The sequence below is a fragment of the Podarcis filfolensis genome (assembly GCF_964270895.1).
Source record: "Podarcis filfolensis genome assembly, chromosome: 10".
NCBI lineage: Eukaryota > Metazoa > Chordata > Lepidosauria > Squamata > Lacertidae > Podarcis > Podarcis filfolensis.
Window position 1 is genome coordinate 29,949,173 of NC_139612.1, and position 27,847 is coordinate 29,977,019.

The following is a 27,847-nucleotide window of genomic DNA, read 5'->3' on the forward strand; positions in this document are numbered from 1 at the left end:
TCACTGAAAATGTTTTTTTTTAAAAAGTATATTTCATTTTTAATTTAAAATAACGAATTTAAAAATATAAGAAGACACCTTTTCTAGATAAGACTAAAGACCCATCCAGTCTATTATCCTGCATTCACAGAGTAGAGTATGGATCTAGCCAAGTATTAAGATCTTAACTGAATAAACAACACGAAGATATATCACTCAGGGTATTATGGGTCATACTCAGCATCTTAAATCATGATGGGGGGATTATAAGAAGTTTATGATTTTAATAAACAATCTAGCTGTTGAGATACGAAACATCCCTAACTTTTATTATGTTTTCAGTGGTCCTTGGCTTCCCAGTTGCATTAAAATACTTTGCTCCGACATGCCTTCTGGCTTCCATGCAATATAGTGAAAACTAGGAAACAGTATTTCTGTTGGATATCTGTCTCATATATTTAAACAGACACAGACAAAAGAATATCTGTGGAAATGTTTGCTTTGTCTTCTAGAACACATTGACGCAGGAAATACAATCTATCAAGATTCAGACTGGAAAAAGGCAGTAAGTTAAAAATATCTGAAAGTGGGGGTCTAAATATCTTACATGTTTTAGTATGGAGGAGTGAAACATAAATATCTCCTGAAACATCAGTACTATGCACTGTGTTACACAAATGTTTTTAAGTCATTTTTCAATTTTGATGCAACATCTTTGTTCCTATAACATTTTGTGTGCTGTTGTGTCTGGATTTAGCCAAGAAAATGTCAACTTAAATGAGATAGCTGGAGGCAATAAACTCTAAACAGCAGCAAATGTAAAAAATATGGGCATCCTTTTCAATTGGACACTGTTTTGTTTAATGAGAATAGTGTAATTATCTAAAAGCACAATGAAAATATAAGCATCACTGTTGCACAGATTCATCATTCTTATCTATATATAAAAGCATTTCATTTATTTATAGACTTTCATTTTGAGGTGCCAAAAGTAAGCCACTATATATTTTATTCATTTGTTGGATTTCAGTGTCAGCAAAAGTGATTTGTTAAGAGACTGAGCCTGCATATTGGGAACTTTAGCATTGATACCGGCAGTACAGTTTAGAATCTGAAAAGGATTTATTTTCAAATAAACATGTTAGTAACAGAGCACCTCATTCTAAATAGTAACAATATCAAGGTATCTTTATAATTCATCACCCTCTTCATAAGATTGTGGGAGGAATGCTCTATTGATTTGATTATCGGATTTCTGTAAGGAAAACACCTGTTTAATGTTGGGATCATATATAACCTGAGAAAAATACTACAGGAAATGGTTTTTTAAACAGCATTTTTGTAAAGATACTGATAAATTCCTCTCACTGTACTACCATACAGTTTGGTTATAGTAATGTGACTGTATATAAAGATAGAGATCTCTAGTTTACTAAATGTAGATGAGAGGATTTAGGACCAACAGGTGGTCTTGAGACATGCTGGCTGAGGTTCTATTCACGGCGATCTTATGGGGTTGTGGGTATTTGAGGCTTTTTCCTTCCTTCCTGCACTTCTGTGCAGTTACCTCAAGAGCAGTCGGCTGACTTTAGCTATGGCAATAAGAAACGACTTCAACAAAACAATTAGAAGGATAGCACAGTTTTTTTATTGGTTCCCCAAATCACTGGGTAGCCCAAGGAGGAGAAAAATCAAGCTTCTTTGCACATCTTCTGGTAAGTTTATCTTTTCCTCTTCTCTGCAATGAACTTAAATTGAGAAGTTATGTATTCTTAACAAAACTAAAACCTTTTCTCCTGTGATTTTGTGATGAGTGTTGTAGCAGAAAGAAATTAGTCTGTGTCAAGTTGCTTGAAGCACATCTAAGGGTCTGAGCAGGCCTACTACGATTTTTACTCTTCGAACCAGCACGTTTCCATTGATAGAGAGATAATAAACAGCTTAATATTTTTTTAAAATCTAAGCAGTGTACAACATGAACACCGTAACAATTTCATTAAAACAAAAAAAAAACAAAAGTAAAGCTATAGCATGAAAGCATATTAAAAAACCGGGCTCAGCAAATTTATACAGAGAAAAATGGACTGATCTTATGTATTAGGGAAAGCCTGAGCAAAAAGATATACTTATTTACAAGATGTCTGAAGTTGCTGCTTCACATATGGCAGAGAGGGAGAAAGCGAAGAGCTCCTCAATGAGTTTGAATGGAGACTTGAAAGCTGTTCTTTAGGGAACACTTGTCCCAAGCAGCAGTGGGTACATGGGCTCATCGTGCTCCTGTCTGAATTCTGATCATATGCATTATTTTGAGATATATTCTTAGAATATTGCTTTGGTGGATTAAGGCCATCTGCTCTAGCATTCAGCTTCACATGGCAGCCAGCAAGATTCTTCTGGAAGCTAATATCGAAGGAAGGAAGGAAGGAAGGAAGGAAGGAAGGAAGGAAGGAAGGAAGGAAGGAAGGAAGATATCTTCCAGCACCTTGGAACCAGAACCAGGGATACATTGCTTATACTAGCAATGGCCATTCCCGAGTTTGCCTAATCCTTTACTTGAGCCATCTAAGTTTGTGGCTACCACCACATCTTTTGTGAGTCAATATCATTCATTATGCATTTGGTCAACATAGCCTGTCCTGAACCTACCGCCAGGTGACCCCAGGTGCTATCATGAGAGAAGGAGAGAAATGCCTTCCTCACCATGTTTTACACATTGTTAATAATTTTAGAAAACCCATTTATTTATGTATTAAACGTATATCAAGCCCAAAGGAGCCCAGAGTGGGAAACACATCAGCATTAAAGCAAGAGTAATTAAAAACAGCACAGCGATGCATTCAAAACATTCACAAACGACGACATACTTTCACAGCTAGTAATTTCAAAGTTGCAGGAGCAGAAAGGCTCAGTCATCAAATGCCTGGGTAAACAAGAATGTTTTCAAATTCTTTCTGACAGTTCATAAAGAAAAGTACAGATGCCCTTCACCGAGGGGGGCAGGATTCAAAAAATGGGGAGCAGCCACCAAGAAGGCCCTGTCTTGGGTCAATGCCAACCAAGGGACACCAACAGCAGTAGCACCAACAGGGCCTCCCATGGCAATCGTAGAGCCTGAGTTGGTTGATATTGGGGAAGGCACTCTTTTAGGCTTTGCACGCTAGTAATAACACTTTGATTTGTGGTAGCTCCCTGGCAGCCACTGCAGTGCTTTCAGGACCAGTGATACATGCTTCTATCAGGCTGATCCACTTATCTGTCTAGCAGCTGCATTGTGTGCTAGCTCCAGCCTCTGGACCATCTTAAAGGGCAGCCCCAGGGAGATCACATTGCAGCAATCCAGGCAGGAGGTCACCAGAGTACAGACAAGTGAGGCCAGGCCATCCTAGTCCAGGAATGGCAAAATATTCCTAGCCACAGAAGCCGCTTGAGACTCCAGTGACAAGTTAGAATCCAGAACTACTCCCAGACTACAAACCTATTCCTTCAGCAACCTCTCCCAGAACAGGTCCACCTAATTCCTGGACATGGGAACAACCCATTCACAGCACTTCCATTTTATCAGGATTCAGCCTCAGTGTCTTGGCCCCTGTCCAGCCCATCACTTCTTCCAGACAGTGGTCCAACACTTGCTTAGCCTCTCCTGATTCTGATGGAATGGAAAAACCAAGTTGTTTGTCACCAGAGTTTAAGAATTTACTGGATTCATATCTTCTCCCCTCCTGCCCACAGTGTCAAGCAATTTCTCCCACTATGAAATGGCACTGCATGTATGAAGTATTATGCCACACCCTAAGTAGTAGTTGTTGTTGTTATTCCTGGGCTGCCCCAACCACTCTAGGTGGCTCCCAACAAAATATTAAAATCGCAGTAAAAGCTATGGGAGAAGGTTATCTCTTTGACATCTGCTGGGAGGGCGTTCCACAGGGCAGGGGTCACTATCGAGAAGGCTCTCTGCCCAATTCCCTATAGCTTCACATCTCACAGTGAGGGGAGGCCCTCAGAGCTGGGCATCAGTATTCAGGCAGGATGATGGAGGTGGAGCCTCATGGCTCAGGCCCACGGCTCACCCAGTCCAGCGTCCTGTTCTCACAGTGGCCAATGAGACAACATCCATTTCTGACAGGGCTTCTGCAAAACACGCCACTGTGGCGCAGTCCCAGAGCTCTTTTCCACTAAGAAACCCAACTAGAAATGTGTTAATTGCCACCTTTCAGAGAGAAAATCTGAAGTGTCAAAGTGCGAGGCTACCTTCGGTGTGTGATTCTCTCCCTAAGCAGACATGAACATTTTTCCAAGACTGCGCCAATGCAGTATTTTTCTATCTAGCTTTTCTGTTTGTTGCTCTGAACACAGTCAACACAGGTGGGACCTGCAATGTTACAGTGTCTCCCCCATCCAGTGGGTATTCTTGTTCCAGGTTTCCAGATAGCTGCAAGCCTTGAAGTGCTGTTCAGGTCTCTGGAGGGCAGGGAGAGGAGGGAAAGTGCACCCTCTTTTTCTTTCCCAGCTCTGAGCCCTTCCCCTGTTTTGCTATCTAGAGATATAGTGTCAGAGGACTCAGGTTTGGGGCTGGCTGACAGTTCTGAACCAGGACGTTTTAATCACTATTGTGTGTCTGTGTTTGCCCTTGCAATTTATTTTGTTTACAGGAATACTGCAGGTTTCACAGAGACCATTGGGGCTTTATATCTCCTAAGAGTCACATGGGAAATAAATTATTTTAGCAAACCTGTTAAATCCGATTGCCAGTCTAAGACGTGCTTCAGACCCATTTTAATAAACAGAATTCAGCAAGGGATGCCGCTTTGTTGTTGTGATGCTGTACACTCAGCACTAGGGGTCAGTAAATAATCACTGAAGTAAATATACTAAAACCCACAGCAGAGTGATATCTGAGACAATCCAAAATGTGCCAAGCTTTCAAAACCTATTTGACCATAACTTCACCACAAGTCTGATTCAAGCACATACAGAGAAATATGGAGCAATGAGAATTCTGCCTTAAGTCTTTGAAAGGTTTTCCCCATTGCTACTGGAATATCCTACTGGGAACATAGCATGTTATTGTTGCTGTTGTTACCATCGTCATCATTAGTCATTTATTGAATTTATATGCTGTGGCTTGTAAAGGAGCCCAGCATGGAGTAAGAGATGTAAAAAACAGGGGTGGTAGAGATTATGCAGGCAAAAACAGTATCAGATAGTATTATTAGGTAACGTCGTCAAGCCCTGGCCTACCTGGCAGCAAGTCAGTTTGTCAGGTCCCCAGTCCAGGGTCAATCCACATATCCAAAGCACAGTCCATAACAGTCCAGGAGCATCCAAGCTGAGGTCTATCCACATGGGCACTTTAGCAGACCCAGCACCTCATCTCTGCTTCCTTTTGGTACTTTGCATGCAGATTGCAGCATCTGGGCTTGATGAGGCAGGTGTCCCTCACCTGTCTACTCCAGCTGAGGAATCACACACCTCCTCCCAGAGCTAGTGGCCAGCTAGGGAGCTGGGTTGTGGGCCCTTGCCTGCCCTAGCCTCCTAAAGCTTCTGTTCCACTGCTCCCTACGCCTCAGAGCATGCCATGTTTGTGGAGATAGGGGCCCCTCTGGTGATGGGTCCTGCTGCTCTGGTTCCTGTTCACTGGACCCCCATCTCCTTGTCATCCTCCATCACCCATGAGTACTTCCTACACCAACCTCTCCTTCCCCGTTCCCAGCTTGTGTCCTTGTGTGTCCCAGTCCCAGCTACACCGCACACTGGGATACTCTTCCTCCTCCTCCCAGTTGTCCTGCTAGTTTATCACAGGTAAATTTCAAATCATTAAAAAGATGAGATATTCTAGAATCCAGATCCTAAAGATCCTAAAGAGACATTCTGTATTCTAAATAGATATTTAAAAATCCCCCCCAAGTACAAAACTGTATACATTCATATGCAAATACGTTTTTCCCAATGGATTATTATAATCTCACTTTACTTTTTCTAACCATAAAAAAATGTATGCATCTTAATCTGAAGGCATTCCTATACAGTGGTACCTCGGGTTAAGTACTTAATTCGTTCCGGAGGTCCGTACTTAACCTGAAACTGTTCTTAACCTGAAGCACCACTTTAGCTAATGGGGCCTCCGGTTGCAGCCACGCGATTTCTATTCTCATCCTGAAGCAAAGTTCTTAACCAGAGGTACTATTTCTGGCTTAGTGGAGTGTGTAACCCGAAGCGTATGTAACTGAAGCGTATGTAACCCAAGGTACCACTGTACTGTAGAAACTGAAAGCTGCCATAATAGATTCTTTTGCGATTCTCAATGTCGTCATCTCCTCTGAGTTTTCTTGAGAGACAAATTCCATTCAAGGCTGCAGTGCTATCTTCACTTGCCTGAAAATTTGCCCCAGAAGGACAGTGGGCCTTCTGACTAAGCATGTATAGGGTTGCATTGTAAGGCTGCAACCAATGTGTGTGTATGTATGTGTAAGTAAATCTTACTGACATCAGTGTGAATTGCTTCTGAGTAAATGTGCAGAGGTTGAGACTGCACATTTCAAATCCAGGTGCCTTGATCATCCTTTTAGACTGGATCCTGGGCATACAAGATGAAGGTTTGAGGGTCACTCACAAAGGGTCAGTGTGTGGGGGTCATTGGCACCATACTCACACTACCAAAATGCCTGCATTGCCGAATATGATTGATGCTGTCACCTCCCCATTGTGAAATATGTGACTGAATCTAGGCACCCCTTTTTGTCTGCTCCAACCAGTGACAAACCTAGCCAGAAATTACAGCACCAGTCACGTTTCATGAAGGTGGCAAAGCCTTCCATGATTGTTGGGGCACAGAGTTGTCTAGCTGAGCAGCAGATATAACATGGCTTCAGATATAACATGTGAGAGCCAGTGTGGTGTAGTGGTTAAGAGCGGTAGTCTCGTAATCTGGGGAACCGGGTTCGCATCTCCGCTCCTCCACACGCAGCTGCTGGGTGACCTTGGGCCAGTCACACTTCTTTGAAGTCTCTCAGCCCCACTCACCTCACAGAGTGTTTGTTGTGGGGGAGGAAGGGAAAGGAGAATGTTAGCCGCTTTGAGACTCCTTAAAGGGAGTGAAAGGCGGGATATCAAATCCAAACTCTTCTTCTTCTTCTTCTTCAGATGAAATGTTATTCAAGAGAGATATAAGAAAGGGGCACTGCCTAAACCAAATCCAATGTGCTTGTCCCTGTTTTGGTTCTGTTCAGACTTTAGCCTCCATTTACAAATGTTTATTTGAAAGTCAAATCAGCTAATTCAAATCAAGGTTTCGGCGTGTAGGGCTACAAAGGCTGAAAAATAAGTCTGGCAGAATATGGAAACTTCTCTTGAGCAGCAGCAGCAGCAGTCTGGTTGTTTTATGAGATCCAGCACAGCTCAATTATCTGCGTCTGCTTGTAGAGCATCTGCTAATCTGCTTGCCTACACAGCCTTGTAGATGCTCTGTGATGGGAACAGCCATATACAAACTATCCAGCAAAATCAAGCTTGAGGTGAAGAAAAAGCAGAGAGCAGGTAGGTGGCAACTTAACACCATGAAAGGATCAGACTGTTCCTGCAAGCAGAATATAAGGAACTACCATGAACACAAGTAATTTGTATGTTTTTCAGCTGCCAGCGTTATGCTAGTTCTCCTTGGATTCTAATTTTTATATATATAAATAAGGTCCATGGGGTCACGAAGAGTCGGACATGACTAAACGATTAAACAACAACAAGACAAATTTAATCTGCCCTAGGGCAGAATCGAAAGTAGTGTTTTGTCATGCAGCCCTTCATCGTTTGAAAATGGAAAGCTTAAAATATTGTTTTGTATCTATTTCTCATGTATTTTTCAGATGTGTTTTTAGAAACAAGCCAATACTGTAAATAAATAGCGAACTGATTTGTTATGTGCAGCACCAGCTGAATTGCTGAGGGAAAACTTTAATCTGATCAGAATGCCTTTATAAATATTTGGTAAAATTTTAGTGACACCATCATGAGCCTGTGCTATCCTCCAGATCAGCATCTTTCAGATGTTACCAGGAAAAGAACAATGAGAAATTAAGACTGGACAAAGCTTGATTTCAGAAGCAAATAATTTTTGTATTAGATTGATAAGTACTCTAGGAGTGGGCAGAGTAATTATTTAAAGGCTTTCACACACAGCTATCTTTTTCTCAGCTTAATGGTCTCTGTGGTTCTAGTACAGGCCTATACAACGTAGGTCCTGCAATGTGTATTTTGTTCACTCTCTGCCTTCTTATAGCTTCATCAAAGACACTTTGCTGCCGTTCCTCATCCTGGCAAAAACACTGTAGACTTGCTCAAGCTCCTAACAAATGGGAATGGGGGTAGAAGAATAGCTGCATCACTAACTGTGCATTGTTCCCACTCTCAGGGCCCAGCTGCAATTGCCAGGCCAAGCAGCAGCGGAGGGTGGGGTGGGGGTTATTGGGACTGCAAAGACTCTTAATGTAGCTCCCAGTTCAACCCTGATTGCTCCCCACTTGCTATTTAAAATGGAAATAAATAGTAGCAATCAATACCACACAATGAATTTAATGTAACATGTGGTTTGGCCCTTATTTGATTCAGAGGCATATGCCAGAACTTTTCCAGTCTGTCGTAGCCATTTTTGTGGCCCACCTGTATCTAAGATTTCCATCACTGGTGTGAATTTGTTTGACAGAGAAAATTTTGTCCACTGTTGCCAGTAAACACAGTGGAAAACAACTACTGAAAATTCGAACACAAAGCATAAATTGGATTTATACAAGTTGGGGTGTTTTTTTTTAAAAGTTGTGTTTTTTATGACAGCAGTCATAAGAAGTACTGGCTTTGCTATTTTTGCCGCCCATTGCAGCCATTTTGTAGTGGCACTCACAGACCTTTTATCAGTATATGATTATCAGCACCTCATTTCCCCCCCCCAAAAAAAGGCACAGTGCTCTTTAACAGCAATAAATTATTAGCTTCTTATGTGAACAACTTCAAAGATACTCAGATTGAGATTGATGGTGAGAATAAAAACAGCCATAGCAACACTAGTTTCCTAACGTGATTAGCCACCCTGTCTTTGCATATTGTTTAACCAAATCACAGCTTTCTAATTTGACTTCCCAAAACATGTCAGCTCAAATGATAAAAATAAATGAATACAAAATAAATGGGATGCTTTACAATGGTTATTCACAATCTCCAGCTATCATTACAGTGTTTGTGATCTTGCTCTGCCCCAGGCAACAATGAAGACCACATGTCTAGGCTGGTGTATTTCTACTGCTTCAAAAAGTCACTCTCCTAAAGGGCTTTTCTTTTCCTCAGGTTGGGCAGCTTCAGCATGATTTTCAGTTTCCACATGACTGGGAGTTTCAGTTGGTTGTGGCCTAGTCTATATCCTTCTTGCCATAATATTTTAAACAGCCCAGTTCCATTGAGCCAAATGTACATGCCTCAAACCTCTTGATATTTTCCTTACAAAATGCCTTGAAACCTTCAAGGCTGCCTCTAGCTTACCTTTATTGTTCCTATTCCCTCCCAGCAACTTCAGATCACAAGAAATCTTATACTGGTAACTGACACGTTGCCTGCAAGAATGGCGTCTGCGTCCCCCCACAACAATTTATTTACAGGCACAAGCCTCTGGCAAGACCCCAAAATTTTGTAAGACTGTAATCATAAGGTTGCATTATTGTCCTATCCTGACCTTAGCAAGAGGACCATGGGGCGTAAGGTAGACTGGTCCTTTCAGCACCATAGAAAGCTCCAAGTGAGCTAAGTGTTCCCACACAGTCTAGGACTGGACTAAATACTTTTATGCCTCCAGAACCAGTTCTATGCCTCTTCCTTGAGGAGCAGAAGGCCTTAAAGGGGCAGGTCTCTGACTTGGAGCCTAAAATTCCTCCTCGTCTTAGACTACTCTCTCCAAACTTATCACCTATGCTGACCAGACAACATGAGGCTGTGGGTCCATAGCATGAAGAGAGCTGGTTCTTCAAGGGATGCGGACTCTAAGGATGCAGACCCAATTCAAGGGTTTCTGGGTCAAGGGTCCCCAATCTAATAGGATTTGGCACTGGCTTAATTATGATGCTGGGGCCTAGACTGGTTAAGGCTGTTCTGTGTCCAGTGTTGCTGGTCCAACATAATTGGCTGCCCCTTACTCTTCAGAATCAGAGCACAGGCTGTTGTTCAGGATAGGAATCTTGACAATTCTATGAATTCAAAGCAACATGAACAGCACTGATATGTTTTCTAAATCGTGTCATGCCTTTTATGTTTCAGATTGCAAATACACATGCCATTCTCACTGTCAAGACTTGGTACATCTGGACTATACACAGAATGGAAAACTGATGGAATGCGGCTCCAGACATGACACTGATGATGGGCAGGTAATGAATTTTATTCTCATATCATAAAGGGCACCTGCCTTCAAATCAAACAGTGCTTCTATGAGGGAGTCATAGGGACCCACGGTTTATAGGTTGTGTTCTTAGGTGAATACAGAGGATCATGTGTCAACAAATTAGGCATTAATACCTTAAAGAAAACATTTAAGGTAAATGTAACACAGATAGAAGTCAAGAAGTTGACCCAGCTGATAAAGAAAAAGCTAGAACCTTACCAGTCATGTTTGATTTTCCAGCGCAGAAGGGTAGAGGTGCATTTGTGATTTTTCAAACTCTGCTAATTGTACCTAACTACAAAGGACAAAGGGACACGGGTGGCGCTGTGGGTTAAACCACAGAGCCTAGGACTTGCTGATCAGAAGGTTGGTGGTTTGAATCCCCGTGACGGGGTGAGCTCCCGTTGCTCTGTCCCAGCTCCTGCCAACCTAGCAGTTTGAAAGCAAGTCAAAGTGCAATTAGATAAATAGGTACCGCTCCGGCGGGAAGGTAAACAGCGTTTCCATGCACTGCTCTGGTTCACCAGAAGCGGCTTAGTCATGCTGGCCACATGACCCGGAAGCTGTATTCTGGCTTCCTTGGCCAATAAAGCGAGATGAGTGCCGCAACCCCAGAGTTGGCCATGACTGGACCTAATGGTCAGGGGTCTCTTTACCTTTACAAAGGACAAATTGTCAGTGTTTTGTTTTGTTTTGTTTTTTTGCAACAATCACAAGACACTTTCAAATATCAAATTCAAAATATTTAACCACTATATAACCACGATTAGTTGTATTTCCCCAAATCAACGGGTATGTTATCCTTTTTAAAAACTTTTAAACAGATCTTGTCTCAACTGCAACTCAACTCAACTCAACTCAACTCAAGAGCCATTCATCTTTGTGCAGTTTTTTCATTTTGTATCCAACCTGGGCCAACTTTCTAATATATTAAAAATATAATATTGCAGATCTTCTAATGATCTCCCAACCAGGCTACTCATAAAAGCCATAGTTGCTTCCCTTCAGTTACTAGAGCAGCATTAGGTGCCCCCAAATCTCCTGAGTTTTATGCTGGGGTGTGCATTGTTTTTATTTCTTGTTATGCAGACCCAAGCAAATCAATGTGCTAAATTTTCAGATGAACTTCTAATATTGTATGAACTATGACTGGTCCCCAGACAAGCATGGCACAGTCCTAGAGCTATGCTGGCAAAATTCATTATAGATTCAGCTCGTATTTACATTCCAAATTTCCCACTACCATCATTCAAAGGTTTTATTTATAATACGTGTGGGGTTTCCCCCGCATGAAAATGCTAAAGGGTGTGAGCTGTGCACAATGCACAAATGCTACATTTCATGTGGTTTGGCCTTGTTCTGTGGCGGGTGAAAGCCGTCTCTCTCTTCTGTCCCTGCTCTGGCTTGTATGCACTCAATAGAGCCATTAACAGCTGGGAATAAACTTATGGGCATGGCTTTGGGCAGAGCTGGAATGCTGTCAAATAATTAGGGTGAATTGTGCCATACGAATGGAAGGCCTTTCTTATTAACTTACCAAATAATAATGTCTTCTTAAAACGTGCCACACTGGCCACTAAGGAATTACTAATGCATTTTTTTTAAAAAGAAAAGCTTCTTACACTTTTGTCATGCATTCTTATTATGTATCATTTAGCATGAAACTGCAGCTAAAATATGTAGTGTCACTGAGTAATTGAAACTGAAGAATACCAATGATATGTTCCATGAAGATACCCATCTTTTTTTGGCCTTAGATGTATAATATTATTATTCTGTACATGGTCTATGTATGTATAGACAATGTATCTGGCTATTATAAGCTTTCCTGGTGCATCTTAAAATAGCTTATTGCATAGTTCTCCCCTTCAGCTGCTTCTTCCTTTGCAAAACCCACCCTTCTAAAGTCCTCCTTTCACATGAATATACATTTCAAAGGCACCCACGCTCATCCCCTGCTGAAAAAAGGCTCAGGTTTCCTAGAAGAGTCAGTTAGAAGTTTTGACATGGCAGGTGCAATTTTCGTGCCTCTGTAGAATGGACTCAGGTGACTGTACACCGTCTGCAATGATGGTACGACAGTATGGTATTACCATAGCATAAGAACAATGGTGTGTCTTCCTGATCATCCATCATGGATAGACCTCAAGCGTCATTGTACAAAATGCATTTCCTAGGACACTCAGAATGGACACAATCTGGGCATTTCATTAGCAAACAGCTGTCAATGAAAGGCAAGATGACACCATTCTGGACACCTCCAGAGAGCCTTTTCGTTTTGCATTCTTGATTATTTGTGCTCATGATGGTATCACCACCCAGTTTTCTGTACTGTTTGTGCCTGCAAAAGTTATGGGGTAGGAAAATTGCTTCATTTCTCTAATCGGTATACGTCCCCTAGCTTCCTGCTGAAACCCAAATCCTTTCATACCACAAAAAATGTTCCAGTGAGGTTTCGTTCCACAATAATGCAGGTAACATTGGGGAAACATCATGGAACAACTAATAGAATGGAATGGCGTATGTATGGCCAGTCCAGTATAAATCCACAACTGATGCACTATTATTGTGTTAAGGACATGTTGGAGAATACGCCTGCAGAAAACCACTGGACTGGAGGGCCTTTATAATCTCCAAGGATTTACGTGTTGAAGCTATGCTAAAGAACTGTTTTCTTGAGAAGGTTTTGGTGTCTATGAACTATTTTAGAGTAAGAACAGAGTCTGAACATGTGCCGAGGGACCCACATTTTGACTCATTTGAAATGTTCGTGTGTTTTTGCATTATCCACCTTAAAGTATTATAAATAGGGGAGATTATTTTCACCCATGGAATGAGCAGGAGCACCTTAAAATAGATAGATAGATAGATTAGATAGATAGATAGATAGATAGATAGATAGATAGATAGATAGATGATAGATAGATAGATAGATAGATAGATAGATATAGATAGATAGATAGATAGATAGATAGATAGATATAGATAGATAGATGATAGATAGATGATAGATAGATAGATAGATAGATAGATAGATAGATAGATAGATAGATAGATGATAGATGATAGATGATAGATAGACAGATAGAAAGATTGATAGATAGATGATAGATATAGATATTGCTTGTTGAAAAGTACGATTTGTGGGAAATTAACATTTTGCTCTGTGCTGAGGTCATTGTTTGGATACTGTGCTTGTCAGCTTAGCAGCTGTTGGGAACCCGTTAGGGAAAGTTTGCCAATGTTTTTTTTTTGACCCACTGTAACAGGTGCTGATCATTCATTCCACACTAGATACAAGGAAAGGGAGTGGGAATATGGAAGATGCCTTTTTCTGTCACAATACATTTTTGGAGCCTAAGGTATTAGGGATGACTTGCTTGGAAAAAAAACTCTGCATATGTGAGCTCTCACAGATAGTGCTGAAGTAGGTCTGGATATTCCTCATACATACCCCAAAACATACTCCTCATACGACTTTGTTTCTTCACTTTACAATCTCAAATTTGGTTGCTCTTTGAAAACCTCTTTTTTTTTTAATTCCTTCTTTCTTGAAACCAAAAGGACATACAGTTCTACTTTCCCCCACCGCTTAGGATGATTTAGAAGTAAGTAAGGGATGCAGGTGGTGCTGTGGGTTAAACCACAGAGCCTAGGACTTGTTGATCAGAAGGTCAGCGGTTGAAATCCCCGCGACGGGGTGATCTCCCGTTGCTCGGTCCCAGCTCCTGCTAACCTAGCAGTTCGAAAGCATGTCAAAGTACAAGTAGATAAATAGGTACCGCTCCGGCGGGAAGGTAAACAGCGTTTCCGTGTGCTGCTCTGGTTTGCCAGAAGCAGCTTAGTCATGCTGGCCACATGACCTGGAAGCTGTACGCCGGCTCCCTCGGCCAATAAAGTGAGATGAGCGTCGCAACCCCAGAGTCGGCCACGACCGGACCTAATGGTCAGGGGTCCCTTTACCTTTATCTTTAAGTTGCTATGAGGGTCCCTGGACTGAAAAGCAGGATATAAATGCGTTAATAGGTAATAAAAATGTCATCTCTTAAGTGAAACATCTATTGTGGCCAGAATTTGGAGATGGATGCTTTCCTCTCATGCTGACCGCCAGCATTCTGAAAGCAGATCTTGCTTTCCTCTCCATACCCAGAAGGATGGGTTTGCTGACAGCTGGCCTGGACGATTTGGAGAAAGTTGAGCTTGGCTCTCCATGCCCCATTGAAGCCTTAAGAATTGTTGGCATCTGCCCATCCCATTGTCAGCATTTTATGGAAAGAGTCTAATAGGTTAGGTTACAGCAGCTTGTGCAAAAGGAACGTTTCCTGATAATTCCCCACTCTGTGTTGCACTTGCATTTCCCTTAACACGTCTGCAGTTCTTGCTATAATCTTAACTACTGTACTGAGTTTCAAAAATAAATAGAAAATCTCTCTAGCTACAGCCACATGTGTCCCGTCCAGTATGTAGATAAATCTGCAATCCTATGTCCACTTACCTGAGAGTAAGCCCCACTGAATATTGCTGCTGAGTAAATACTACAGTCGTACCTCAGAAGTCGAACACCTTGCGAGTTGAACGTTTTGGCTCCTGTGTGCCACAAACCCGGAAGTGAGTGTTCCGGTTTGTGAACGTTCTTTGGAACCCAAATGTCCAACGTGGGTTCCGCAGCTTCCGATTGGCTGCAGGAGCTTCCTGCTGCCAATCAGAAGCCACGCCTTAGTTTCCAAATGTTTTGAAAGTTGAAAGCACTTCTGGAACGGATTCTGTTCAGCTTCTGAGGTACAACTGTACATGCATTCTTGTACTTAAATCAATCAAATAATAATAATTCTAAATCAAGGATTATTTATGGAGAAATGGTTGAAGGGGCCCCTGATCCCTTCTGGGATATTTAAAAGAAATGCTTTTTAATTATCATCATAATCTAGGTCTGTTTCCTGAGTATTCTGCTTTAATATTTAAATATTTCCTAACCCTTGCACCTGTTTTAAAACAAATGTACATATAAAATAACATGTCTGGGTATCCTTGCCTAAAGAAAAAAGATTTTAGCAGGTGCTGGGGGGGGATACAGCAAAAGCATGCTGCAGTATTATGTTTAATTTCTCAGTAATTGATAACTCTACTTACTTCTGGAAGGTGAGTGCAAATGGCACTGAAATGTGGTGGTAAGTTTTGGGAGTGAGAGGACTAATAACAAACGTGTAAATCAAATGCTGAAAAACCGGAACCTAAATACAAGTAGCAATAATGATTAGACCACATTACTATATGAAGTACATTACACATTTTAAAATAAATGCCTACTCCTTGAAAAACAAGATGTCTGACTATGGGCCGGTCCAGTTGCTATCAGATACACGGATTCATTGTCCCTGAAATCTTTTCTGCAGGCAGTGATTGTTTCCCGCCACAAGATGGCTGTCGTTTTGGGGTTTATCAAATCCCAAAGGTTGGCAAAAGAAAGGAACTGTTTTTAGCAACAGCTCTTTATAGTTAGATCTGGCACGTTCATTATAGCTGCTACTTCCAGCAATTATCTCCCTGTGACACTCTTTCTCCAATTGCCCTTTTTGTGAAAATGCCCTACTCATATTTTGTTTTGGAAATTTATTCGTTTGCAGACTGCTTTGCATTACTAAACTTAAATGTGGTGCAATGACAGAATCTCCTCAGACCTTTGTATGGCTGTTCCATGTTGGAGATTATTCATAGTTTGTATGATAGATGTGTTTGCTGTGTGAGCAACATGCATTGAGCCACATAGAGTAGGGCTGGGGAAGCTGTGGTCCTCTTGACATTGGCCCCATCTGCATTATATATTTAAAGCAGTGTCATATCACAGCTAGGGCTTCTCCCAGAGCATCCTGGAAGCTGTAGATTGTGTGCTGAGAATTTTTAGGAGATCCGCAGCTCCTTAACAAACCACCGTTCCCAGGATTCTTTGGGGGGAAACGCAGATATTTAAAGTGGTATGGTACTGCTCTAAATGTATAGTATATATAATAAAAGTTGGAAGGGACCCTGAGGGATCATCAAGTCCAGCCACCTGCAATGCAGGAATATGCAGGTGTCCCATACAAGGATTGAACCTGCAACCTTGGTGTTATCAGCACCATGCTCTAATCAACTGTGCTATCAGTCCCAGCCAGCACATGTGGTAGTCAGGTGATGATCAGAATTGTAGCCCAACAACATATGACGAAGCACAGGTTCCCTTCCTGTGCCATAAAGTGTGAATGTGTGAGGTAACTCTCTATATATGTGAGGAAACACAGTGGACGTGTGCCAGAGAGCCACAGGTGCTGTGATTTTCTGTTATGCAGTGTGATTCAGCATTTAGTTTTGCAGTCAATGTCCACTTTCTGGATTAAAAAAACCCAGAAGGTGTGGCATGTCTTACTCTAAGCCTATAGTTGAAGGCATCAAATACACAACATTGACAATGGTTTCCTTTGTTATTTGTGCAGTTATCACCGTGATTATTCTGTATGTGACTTCTCTCTTGCACTTTGGTTTGTGATATAATTATGAGAAGCTCTCGAGTAAGGCAGCTGCTGAAATAGTTTTAGGATCAGCATCCCGTGTCATAATTACACCGAGCTAAATAAGAGGTAGAATTAACTCTGGAGGTGAATACACAAACCAGCTTGTAGCAACAACTTCCCTGTTAACTAACAGAAACCACTATAAGCAAGATCTTTAATCAAAGCTAAGGGCTTCAGGCCCCCTTCATGGATCACTGCCTTGCCGTGGCGAAGGGGCTTGAAGAACTCAGAGAAGCTATGAACTATGCCGAGCCGGGCACCCAAGATGGACAGGTCATAGTGGAGAGTTTTGACCAAACGTGATCCACCTGGAGGAGGAACCGGCAAGCCACTCCAGTATCCCTGCCAAGAAAACTCCATGGACAAAGACAACAGGCATATAAAAGTTATGACGCTGGAAGATGAGCCCCTCAGGTCGGAAGGCGTCCAACATGCTACTGGGGAAGAGCGGAGGACAAGTACAAGTAGATCCAGAGCTGATGAAGCGGCTGGGCCAAAGCCGAAAGGACGTTCAGTTGCGGATATGCCTGGAAGCGAAAGGAAAGTCCAATGCTGTAAAGAAAAATATTGTATAGGAACCTGGAATGTAAGAATCTTGAACCTGGGTAAGTTGGATGTGGTCAAAAGTGAGATGGCAAGAATAAATATTGACATCCTGGGCATCAGTGAACTAAAATGGACGGGAATGGGCAAATTCAGTTCGGATGACCATCATATCTACTACTGTGGGCAAGAAACCCGCAAAAAAAATGGAGTGGCCATCACAGTCAACAAAAGAGTGGCAAAAGCTGTACTGGGATGCAATCTCAAAAATGATAGAATGATCTCGATACGAATCCAAGGCAGACCTTTTAACATCACAGTGATCCAAGTTTATGCACCAACTACTGGTGCTGAAGAAACTGAAATTGACCAATTCTATGAAGACTTACAACACCTTATTGAAGTGACACCAAGAAGGATGTTCTTCTCATTATAGGGAATTGGAATGCTAAAGTAGGGAATCAAGAGATAAAAGGAACAACCGGCAAGTTTGGCCTTGGAGAGCAAAACGAAGCAGGGCAAAGGCTAATAGAGTTCTGTCAAGAGAACAAGCTGGTCATCACAAACACGCTTTTCCAACAACACAAGAGACGACTCTACACGTGGACATCACCAGATGGGCAGCATCGAAATCAGATTGATTATATTCTCTGCAGCCAAAGATGGAGAAGCTCTATACAGTCAGCAAAAACAAGACCTGGAGCTGACTGTGGCTCAGATCATCAGCTTCTTATAGCAAAATTCAAGCTTAAACTGAAGAAAGTAGGAAAAACCACTGGGCTGGTAAGATACAATCTAAATCAAATCCCTTATGAATACACAGTGGAAGTGAGGAACAGGTTTAAGTATTTAGATTTGCTGGACAGAGTGCCTGAAGAACTATGGATGGAGGCTCGCAACATTATGCAGGAGGCAGCAACGAAAACCATCCCAATGAAAAGGAAATGCAAGAAAGCAAAGTGGCTGTCCAATGAGGCCTTACAAATAGCGGGGGAAAGAAGGCAAGCAAAATGCGAGGGAGATAGAGAAAGATACAGGAAATTGAATGCAGATTTCCAAAAAATAGCAAGGAGAGACAAGAAGGCCTTCTTAAACGAGCAATGCAAAGAAATAGAGGAAAACAACAGAATGGGAAGAACCAGAGATCTGTTCAAGAAAATTGGAGATATGAAAGGAACATTTCGTTCAAAGATTACTATAATAAAGGACAAAAGTGGTAAGGACCTAACAGAAGCAGAAGACATCAAGAAGAGGTGGAAAGAATACACAGAGGAATTATACCAGAAAGATATGGATGTCTCGTACACCCCAGGTAGTGTGATTGCTGACCTTGAGCCAGACATCCTGGAGAGTGAAGTCAAATGGGCCTTAGAAAGCATTGCAAATAACAAGGCCAGTGGGAGTGATGGTATTCCACCTGAACTATTTAAAATTTTAAAAGATGATGCTGTTAAGGTGCTACACTCAATATGCCAGCAAGTTTGGAAAACTCAGCAGTGGCCAGAGGACTGGAGAAGATCAGTCTACATCCCAATCCCAAAGAAGGGCAGTGCTAAAGAATGCTCCAACTACCGCACAATTGCACTCATTTCACATGCTAGCAAAGTTATGCTTAAAATTCTACAAGGAAGGCTCAAGCAGTATGTGGACCGAGAACTCCCAGAAGTGCAAGCTGGATTTCGAAGAGGCAGAGGAACCAGAGACCAAATTGCAAACATGTGCTGGATTATGGAGAAAGCTAGAGAGTTCCAGAAAGACATCTACTTCTGCTTCATTGACTATGCAAAAGCGTTTGACTGTGTCGACCACAGCAAACTATGGCAAGTTCTTAAAGAAATGGGAGTGCCTGATCACCTCATCTGTCTCCTTAGAAATCTCTATGTGGGATAAGAAGCTACAGTTAGAACTGGATATGGATCAACGGATTGGTTCAAAATTGGGAAAGGAGTACGACAAGGCTGTATTTTGTCTCCCTGTTTATTTAACTTATATGCAGAATTCATCATGCGAAAGGCTGGGCTGGATGAATCCCTAGCCGGAATTAAGATTGCTGGAAGAAATATCAACAACCTCAGATATGCAGATGACACAACCTTGATGGCAGAAAGTGAGGAGGAATTAAAGAACCTTTTATTGAGGGTGAAAGAGGAGAGCGCAAAATATGGTCCGAAGCTCAACATCAAAAAAATGAAGATCATGGCCACTGGTCCCATCACCTCCTGGCAAATAGAAGGGGAAGAAATGGAGGCAGTGAGAGATTTTACTTTCTTTGGCTCCATGATCACTGCAGATGGTGACAGCAGCCACGAAATTAAGAGACGTCTGCTTCTTGGGAGGAAAGCAATGACAAACCTAGACAGCATCTTAAAAAGTAGAGACATCACCTTGCCAACAAAGGTCCGTATAGTAAAAGCTATGGTTTTCCCAGTAGTGATGTATGGAAGTGAGAGCTGGACCATAAAGAAGGCTGATCGCCAAAGAATTGATGCTTTTGAATTATGGTGCTGGAGGAGACTCTTGAGAGTCCCATGGACTGCAAGAAGATCAAACCTCTCCATTCTTAAGGAAATCAGCCCTGAGTGCTCACTGGAAGGACAGATCGTGAAGCTGAGGCTCCAATACTTTGGCCACCTCATGAGACGAGAAGACTCCCTGGAAAAGACCCTGATGTTGGGAAAGATGGAGGGCACAAGGAGAAGGGGACGACAGAGGACGAGATGGTTGGATAGTGTCTTTGAAGCTACAAACATGAGTCTGACCAAACTGCGGGAGGCAGTGGAAGACAAAAGTGCTTGGCGTGCTCTGGTCCATGGGGTCACGAAGAGTCGGACACGACTAAACGACTAAACAACAACAACAAAGGGCTTCAGGCAGTTGAACCCTTACTTGGCTTAATATTGCGTGTCAAACATTTGACGCAGCTGCTTAAGGGAATTTCCAGGCAACTAGATGTGTCACTTTTCACGTGCCTTTCAGGGGACTATTCTTCAAAAATATAGGTATAATGTCAGATGCTCCCCCCCCTTGACTTTCTTCTGTGTTGGAGCTTAAGGTAGCACAAGTCTCCCAGGTGGTTCTCCATCCAGACTCCTAAAAATTTATTAGGGACAGTAAAAAGTCCTCTCCCCACTTCACGGGAAATTCAGTATTGACCTAGGACTTTTCACTGCCCCTGGAAGTTAAGAGCACATTTCAGTATTATGTATCGGGCTGTCAGGTGGCAATCCTAGACTAAACCAACAACATTTAGCTGACTAGCTACACCTAGTTCTAAACATAGGTTAGCCTTTGTTAGGCTAGCCAAGCTCACTTTGGACATTGGGTGGAATACCAGGAGATAGGGTGGAATCCAACATCATTTTAATTTTATTATTTATTACATTTATATCCCACCTTTATCTTCCAAGGATCTCAAGGTGGTGTACATGGTTCTCTCTGTTTCATCCTCACAACACCCCTGTGAGGTAGGTTAGTCTAAGAGATGGTGACTGGCCCAATGTCACCCAGTCAGCTTCATCGCTGAGTGGGGATTTGAACCCTGCTCTCGCAGGACCTGGTCCAACACTGAGATTGTTTTGTCAGTGCAAGTATTTCCATTTGACAGATAGAACCATCTCCCCTCTCCTTCCCTGCTGTTCTGGAGGTTCTCCAAAGCTATATTTGGGTGAGGCATTGGGGTAGAAAGAGGGGGGAAGCCCCATTACACTAGTGTGAGTTTTTGTTCTGGCTTCCACTAGTGCACCTGGGTAAGGTAAAAGGTAAAGGACCCCTGGACGGTTAAGTCCAGTCAAAGGCGACTATGAAGTGCAGTGCTCATCTCGCTTTCAGGCCGAGGGAGCTGGCGTTTGTCCACAGACAGCTTTCTGGGTCATGTGGCCAGCATGACTAAACCGCTTCTGGCACAACGGGACACTGTGAGGGAAGCCAGAGTGCACAGAAACGCCATTTACCTTCCCGCCACAGCGGTACCTATTTATTTGTACTGGCGTGCTTTCGAACTGCTAGGTTGGCAGAAGCTGGGACAGAGCAACGGGAGCTCACTCCATCACAGGGATTTGAACCAGCAACCTTCTGACCGGCAAGCCCAAGAGGCTCAGTGGTTTAGACCACAGCACCACCTGTGTCCCAGGGTAACTGAATGTGGCCCACGGACATTAAATCTGGTTATTTCAACTGTATGGTAATGAGTAAAAGAGATCCTTCATAGATGTATTACAAGTGCTGAAGCAGAAGTTCAAAATAAAGTAGCTTTCGCAGTGCACAGTTTGCATTCTACCTGCTGTGATTGTGACAAGCCACTTCAAAGTTAATGGAGTAAAATATGGGTGAAAAGGATAGCCCAGAAGAGAGTGTAAGCAAGCTTAACTTACATGCTTCTCAAGCTACAGGCATTGACCTTGAGCTTTGTTGATTTGATTTGCTCTGATCCAAACCATCTGCACTCAAAACAATTAAAAGCCTCCACATCTAAGAGTTTCCTTCCTCTTTTTAGAACATGTGCTGCATGTTGAAACACAGAGAGTGGCTGTTAGTTAATATATTGCAGAATGGTACAGTAGTTGTGTCAGTCTGTAGCAGTAATGGCAGCAATGGGTTTTGTGGCACCTTCAGGGTGAATGGATTATTGTGGTGGACGTATTTGTGGTCTAGAACTCAATTTATCCATTTGACAAGTATTATATGCGTGCGCGCGCGCACACACACACACACACACACTCGGTGAAATGTAAACAGTGAGGCTATATAAAATTATAAAGATAGTAGTAGATCTGTGACATTTCCTAGTGTGACCAGTTGTATTTCCTCCCAGAGGCATGCACAGAAGTACCACCTAAGAGAACAACCATATTGTGCCTGAGGAGCATTGAGCTGTTTTGTTCCAGCCATCACATCCACAGCCCTGACACTTGCACCTGACACGGCAGAAGGTGGAGAGGCAGTACTGTAAATCCACCTCTTTTTTTTGCTGTGCCAGCTCCATGCTCCTTAATAAATGCCTGTTTTTTCTTTTCATCACTTGCCAAGTAGTTACCCCCTTGCAGCATGAAACTGACATGTTTGATTTTATCAGAAAAGGTAAATTCGTTGTAAGACTTGTAGGCGTATTTAGCCAGCTGCTTCAGTTTCCAGTATAGCATATCTGCCATGTATTTACAGTACATTTCCATTTTATTCTTAGCTGTTCAACACACTTCAAATGTGCAGTTCAAATGGAGTGCATCCATGACCAAGTTTGGGGAAAATACTGGATAACAATGTTGGCAAAGGTATCTGAAGAAGTGTGCATGCACATGAAAGCTTATACCCAGAACAAACTTAGTTGGTCTCTAAGGTGCTACTGTAGGGACGCGGGTGGCGCTGTGGGTTAAACCACAGAGCCTAGGACTTGCCTATCAGAAGGTTGGCAATTCGAATCCCCACAACGGGGTGAGCTCCCGTTCCTCGGTCCCTACTCCTGCCAACCTAGCAGTTCGAAAGCACGTAAAAAGTGCAAGTAGATAAATAGGTACCGCTCCGGCGGAAAGGTAAACGGCGTTTCCCTGCACTGCTCTGGTTCGCCAGAAGCGGCTTAGTCCTTCTGGCCACATGACCCGGAAGCTGTACTCCGGCTCCCTCGGCCAGTAAAGCGAGATGAGCGCCGCAACCCCAGAGTCGGCCACGACTGGACCTAATAATGGTCAGGGGTCCTTTACTTAAGGTGCTACTGGACAATTTTTTAATGTTGACAAATGTGAGCTGAGAAACACCTTCAGAGTATTTCGTTTTGACTGCTGAGGTTCTCACGCAGACACATATATCCTTGCTGAAAATAAGCACTTGAAAGGAGGATTACAATCTGATTCTTTTTCCGCACTTGGCTCTTGAAGTTTTCTCTTTTGAAGATGCTCTTTGCTTGTATTGATTTTCCATTTGATGGCTATCTTTTCAGCCTTTTTGTTCTCTGCCCCTCATCCTTTTATGGGAGTCAAGTAGGAAAATGAGCCATGTGTTCCAACCAGCCAACAGTTAACATATTCATTTATCTGTTCAGTTTATTGACTTATTCACAGTATTTATATACCACTTTCTGGTGGATTTTAAAAGTTGTTTACTTAAGATTATTAGAACAATAAACATCAGTATATTTTTTTTAAGTCACCACAGAATGAAAAACACAATTTGTTTATTAAAAAAACTTGTTACTGCTTCTTCTCCACTCTCTTTGGGAAAAGATGGTCGTTCAGTTGCCTCTGAGGTGACAGTTGGGTGGGGAGGAGCCAATTTAGGTATCTGTGGTGATGGCCACACCATTGGATTGGTGTGGATATTTTTTTCAAACATTACATCTCAGTCTTTTGTAATTACATATTTTACATTCCAATATTATAAATTGGGGGGCAGGGGCAGCAATAGCCAATCTTGCTGACATTATTTGACATTCACGTAAGCTTGAACAGGAAAAAGAATGGAGCTTCCCTCTTTCATAGAGACCTTTCTGGTCTGATTTTCTGATGGCTTCCTCTTCACGTCGAGTCACTTGTTTCAAGACAGATGCTGGGAATCAAATTGCAATTGCAGTGCAATAACAGGCTGGAATTCTCTTGGTGCTTTCAGGCATGCTGAGATTCCACGTTTGGGGTGCTATATTTAAACCACAAAGTATTATAGTTGTGTTTTTATTGCTGCAAGTCTTTTTATTTTATTTTACATGCCATTAGTGAGTGGGTTGGGAGATGGAAAGTCCCCTTTAAGTTCACTCCACTACCAAATAAAGTTCACTAGAATAGAATTTATTATAGAGAGGTTTATGGATTTGTACTATGGAAAGAAGGAAGCTAAGGAAGGATGCATTTTTTACCACTAAATAATCCCATTCTTCCTGCCATGGAATAGAACTAACAATTGAGGAAAAACTCTTGGCACATTCTCAAGGTGCTCTGCCAACACAAGCTCTTTTGGAAGATGTAAAAGATTTTACATTCGAACATGCCTATTTTTATTGAATTTATTATTTATTAAAATATGTATGACCTGCCATTTTATGCAAAAGCTCCTCACCATGGCCCAATGAGTAAGAGCAAAGCACTAGGTATTCTTGGGCATCAGGAATCCCATATATTTAAAAAGGGGGGCAGACCCCTCCCTTTTCTTCCCTATCCTTGTATTGTGCTCAGCACTAATGTCTCATAGCAAATGTAACTGATCTGCAGAAAAGACTTTACAACCTGAAAAAAGAGACAACGAGCGTACTTTTGTAAACCAAGAAAATCTTTAATAAAAATTATTTTTTAAAGAGGGGGGAGGCAGCAGTGATACTAATGTAGAATAGAATGTCCCTATTTTCATCTGAGGATTGTTGGAGGGTATGTAGCTAAACATAAATATGTGTGACATGTTTAAGTCAGATTGGTTCCAGCAGAACAGACCAGTATTTTATAGGAGGGAGGTTCTGGCTGCATGCATTCTTTTCTGTGTGTGCCAATCACAGAGGAAGACTTTTTTCAGGCCTGTTGCTATCTGTCTTAACGCAAAGAGATTGCTGAATATAAAATTAGGTTATCTATTTTCATCTAACAGATGTCAGAGGCTATGGGAAGACTTGATGATTGTCTCTCAGGTCAAAAGTGGTCCCAGTTCGTAGAGGATTGAAAGAATTATCTCTAGGCAAGGACAAACCAACAGACAGGGTTGAGTCAGCAGTGGCTAGGATAGATTCCCCTGACAGAGGAAGGGCATTGCTTATCTGAGGTAGCCAGCTGCTATGACTAGGAGCTAAGCCATCTATGAGTGTACCTTGAGTCAGTGAGCAGGTTTCCTTTAACCATCATATGTGTATATTTCTAAGTTAGAGCCATGATCTTTTTACGAACAAAATTAATTATTGTGAAACTTGAGGGCTGTTTTTAACTGTGTAAGTAAATCTCCTAGAGATGCTTTGTATCATGCAACAAACAAACAAACAAACAACGTTACATAATTATGTATTTTTACGTCCATCTCGCTACGTAAATGTTTGCATTTCACAGGAACTCTCACAGTATGAAAGCTCTTGAACCATATGATTGATTTCTTCAGATTTATTGCTCTAATCTGCTTTCCTAATTTGGCAGTGTGAAGGGAAGGTAAAGGTAAAAGGACCCTTGACCATTAGGTCCAGTCGTGGCCGACTCTGGGGTTGCGGCACTCATCTCGCATTATTGGCCGAGGGAGCCGGCGTACAGCGAACCAGAGCAGCACACAGAAATGCCATTTACCTTCTCGCCGGAGCGGTACCTATTTATCTACTTGCACTTTGACGTGCTTTCGAACTGCTAGGTTGGCAGGAGCAGGGACCGAGCAATGGAAGCTCACTCCGTTGCGGGGATTCAAACCGCTGACCTTCTGATCGGCAAGTCCTAACCTCTGTGGTTTAACCCACAGCGCCACCTGTGAAGGGAAGAGTTAAACATAAATATGTAGGAAAGGAAGATTGCATATCAATGCACAGCCTATATAATGGCTACATTATAACAAGCCTAGAGTAAGTCAGTTTTGTTCCAACTACCAATGTTTTTCAAGGCTCAATTCAGGTTTCTTGGCTTAGGCCTTCAAACCCTGGGCCACGGTTTCTGAGGAAGCATCATCCTCTGGCATATGAATTTCTTTGAAATTTGCATTCAGTTTTGAGGGAGTGTTTATCGTCTCTTCATTCTTTATTTTATCAGGCATTTTTATTCAGTGTCTATGATTATAGTTTCAAGATTGTGGGTTGCTAATATGCTTTTCTGATGCTCTTTTATATTACTACTGTTTTATATTTAGGATGGATTTAATTTGTTGTGACATATATTTCTAAGCTACCTTGTGTATGATTTATCATAGAACGGCTGGTATAAAAGTCAAAATAAATGGCAGGGGGAGATGTTATTTCAAAGGCGTTTGTATCCTCACAGATCTTACACAAGGAAGTAGACTCCGTTTAATAGAGAGAAGTTGTCAAACCTGTTTCTGTTTGTTTTCATGCGTTTTTATGACTCGGAAGACCTTGTTCAGCACACTACTGCTGAATTCAAACTCCATTGCTAACGTGTAATACTAGATATGCATTTACTGATATCTACTGATTCAGGAAGGGATTAAGCAGAGATTACTGCAATTTCAAAAACAGAAACATTGTTTTTATATCAGTTTGATGGTTAGATGCGGTAATGTGAAGTTCAGTTTAAACATCACTGCAACCTTATCTATCATCTGTAAAACTGAAAACTTTGGTTACAACCTTGTCAGAGATACATTAGATTTTCCAGGGCTATCACAAATATTTTTTAAAAATAATATTGCTGATCCATGTTACAAATAATGTGAATGTCGCAGGTGGGAGAATTGAACACAGAGGTAGGCATGCTTAAGTACATTGAAATCAATTGGCTTAAGCATGCCTCTGTGTTGGAGGATGATCCAAATAATTAGGATCAGGGATTTTAGAGCAAGTGGGTGTCAGGATTTGACACAGGAGCCTGAGGGTGTTGTCAAGTGTCACAAAATTGCTTGTGTCTTGGAAATCCTTCTACCAGCTTTGTAGCTTTGTAGCTTTTTGACTCCCATTGAGGAGTCAAAATGACTCTCTACTGATAAGTAATCACAAGGAAATGCAGTTTAATCCTTAAATATGAGACTAAAAGGATGCAAAGGTTGAGTAATCAGCATTCTAAAAAAAAGTAAACAGCTTTGTTTTCTTTGCAATCTTCCACTAACTGATACGGTTATTGGAATAAATACTTCCTTTGGGTAATGGAAAATGATTTAGGACTTAATACAGAGGTCTGCAGCCAGACGTTTACTATTGATATATATTTAAAACGTGTTTGTCTTACCCAAATCTTCTGCCAGAAAGTACTCAGAGTGGCTTACAGGAATTTAAAATATGCAGTGAATACATTGTAATCAAGCTTACAAATAAAACCAAAACAGTGCAACAAAACAATTAAAAGACTTCCATAAGAAAACCTCGTTCAGGGAGGCAGGGAATCTAAAATTCAGACTTGCCAGCACTGTGATGCCAGCAAATGGTTTCAAACACTAATGAGCATACCCAGTAAGCTCTGGACACTGGGAATATGGCTCCAGTAACCATGGGAACTGGAAAACAAGGAGGGAGAGGCCAAGTAAAGCATAACCTAGGTTGATTTGCTGTAAGCTGCCAGAGATCTCCGCCTGCAAGACAGGAAAAAGGAGTTGCAGCAAACAAGATCAACACAGTAATCGGAAACTGTTACCTAGGAGTGCCAAAATCCAATTTGAGTGAGAGAAGCACAAGGCCTGGGAACTGACTGGGAACAAGAGGAAGTCTTGAAGCTTAGAAAGAATGTGTCTCTCAAAGCTTCCCAGTGGTGCAGGAAAGAGGATA

The 27,847-nt window shown here is 41.9% G+C and overlaps 1 protein-coding gene across 2 annotated transcripts in view; it reads left to right on the plus strand.

Annotated features, from left to right (window-relative positions):
* The first annotated feature begins 1,474 nt into the window (after nt 1-1,474).
* RASSF3 (Ras association domain family member 3) overlaps nt 1,475-27,847 on the plus strand; it is a 64,688-nt gene continuing 38,315 nt past the window's right edge. The window contains exons 1-2 of one of the 2 annotated variants that reach the window (XM_083574690.1): nt 1,475-1,694; nt 10,267-10,376. In XM_083574690.1, coding sequence (XP_083430816.1) covers nt 1,490-1,694; nt 10,267-10,376 — 315 coding nt within the window. In that variant the 5' untranslated portion in view covers nt 1,475-1,489. Of the gene's footprint in view, nt 1,695-7,399; nt 7,513-10,266; nt 10,377-27,847 lie in introns of those variants that run through there. The other variant, XM_083574691.1, reaches the window with a different exon arrangement.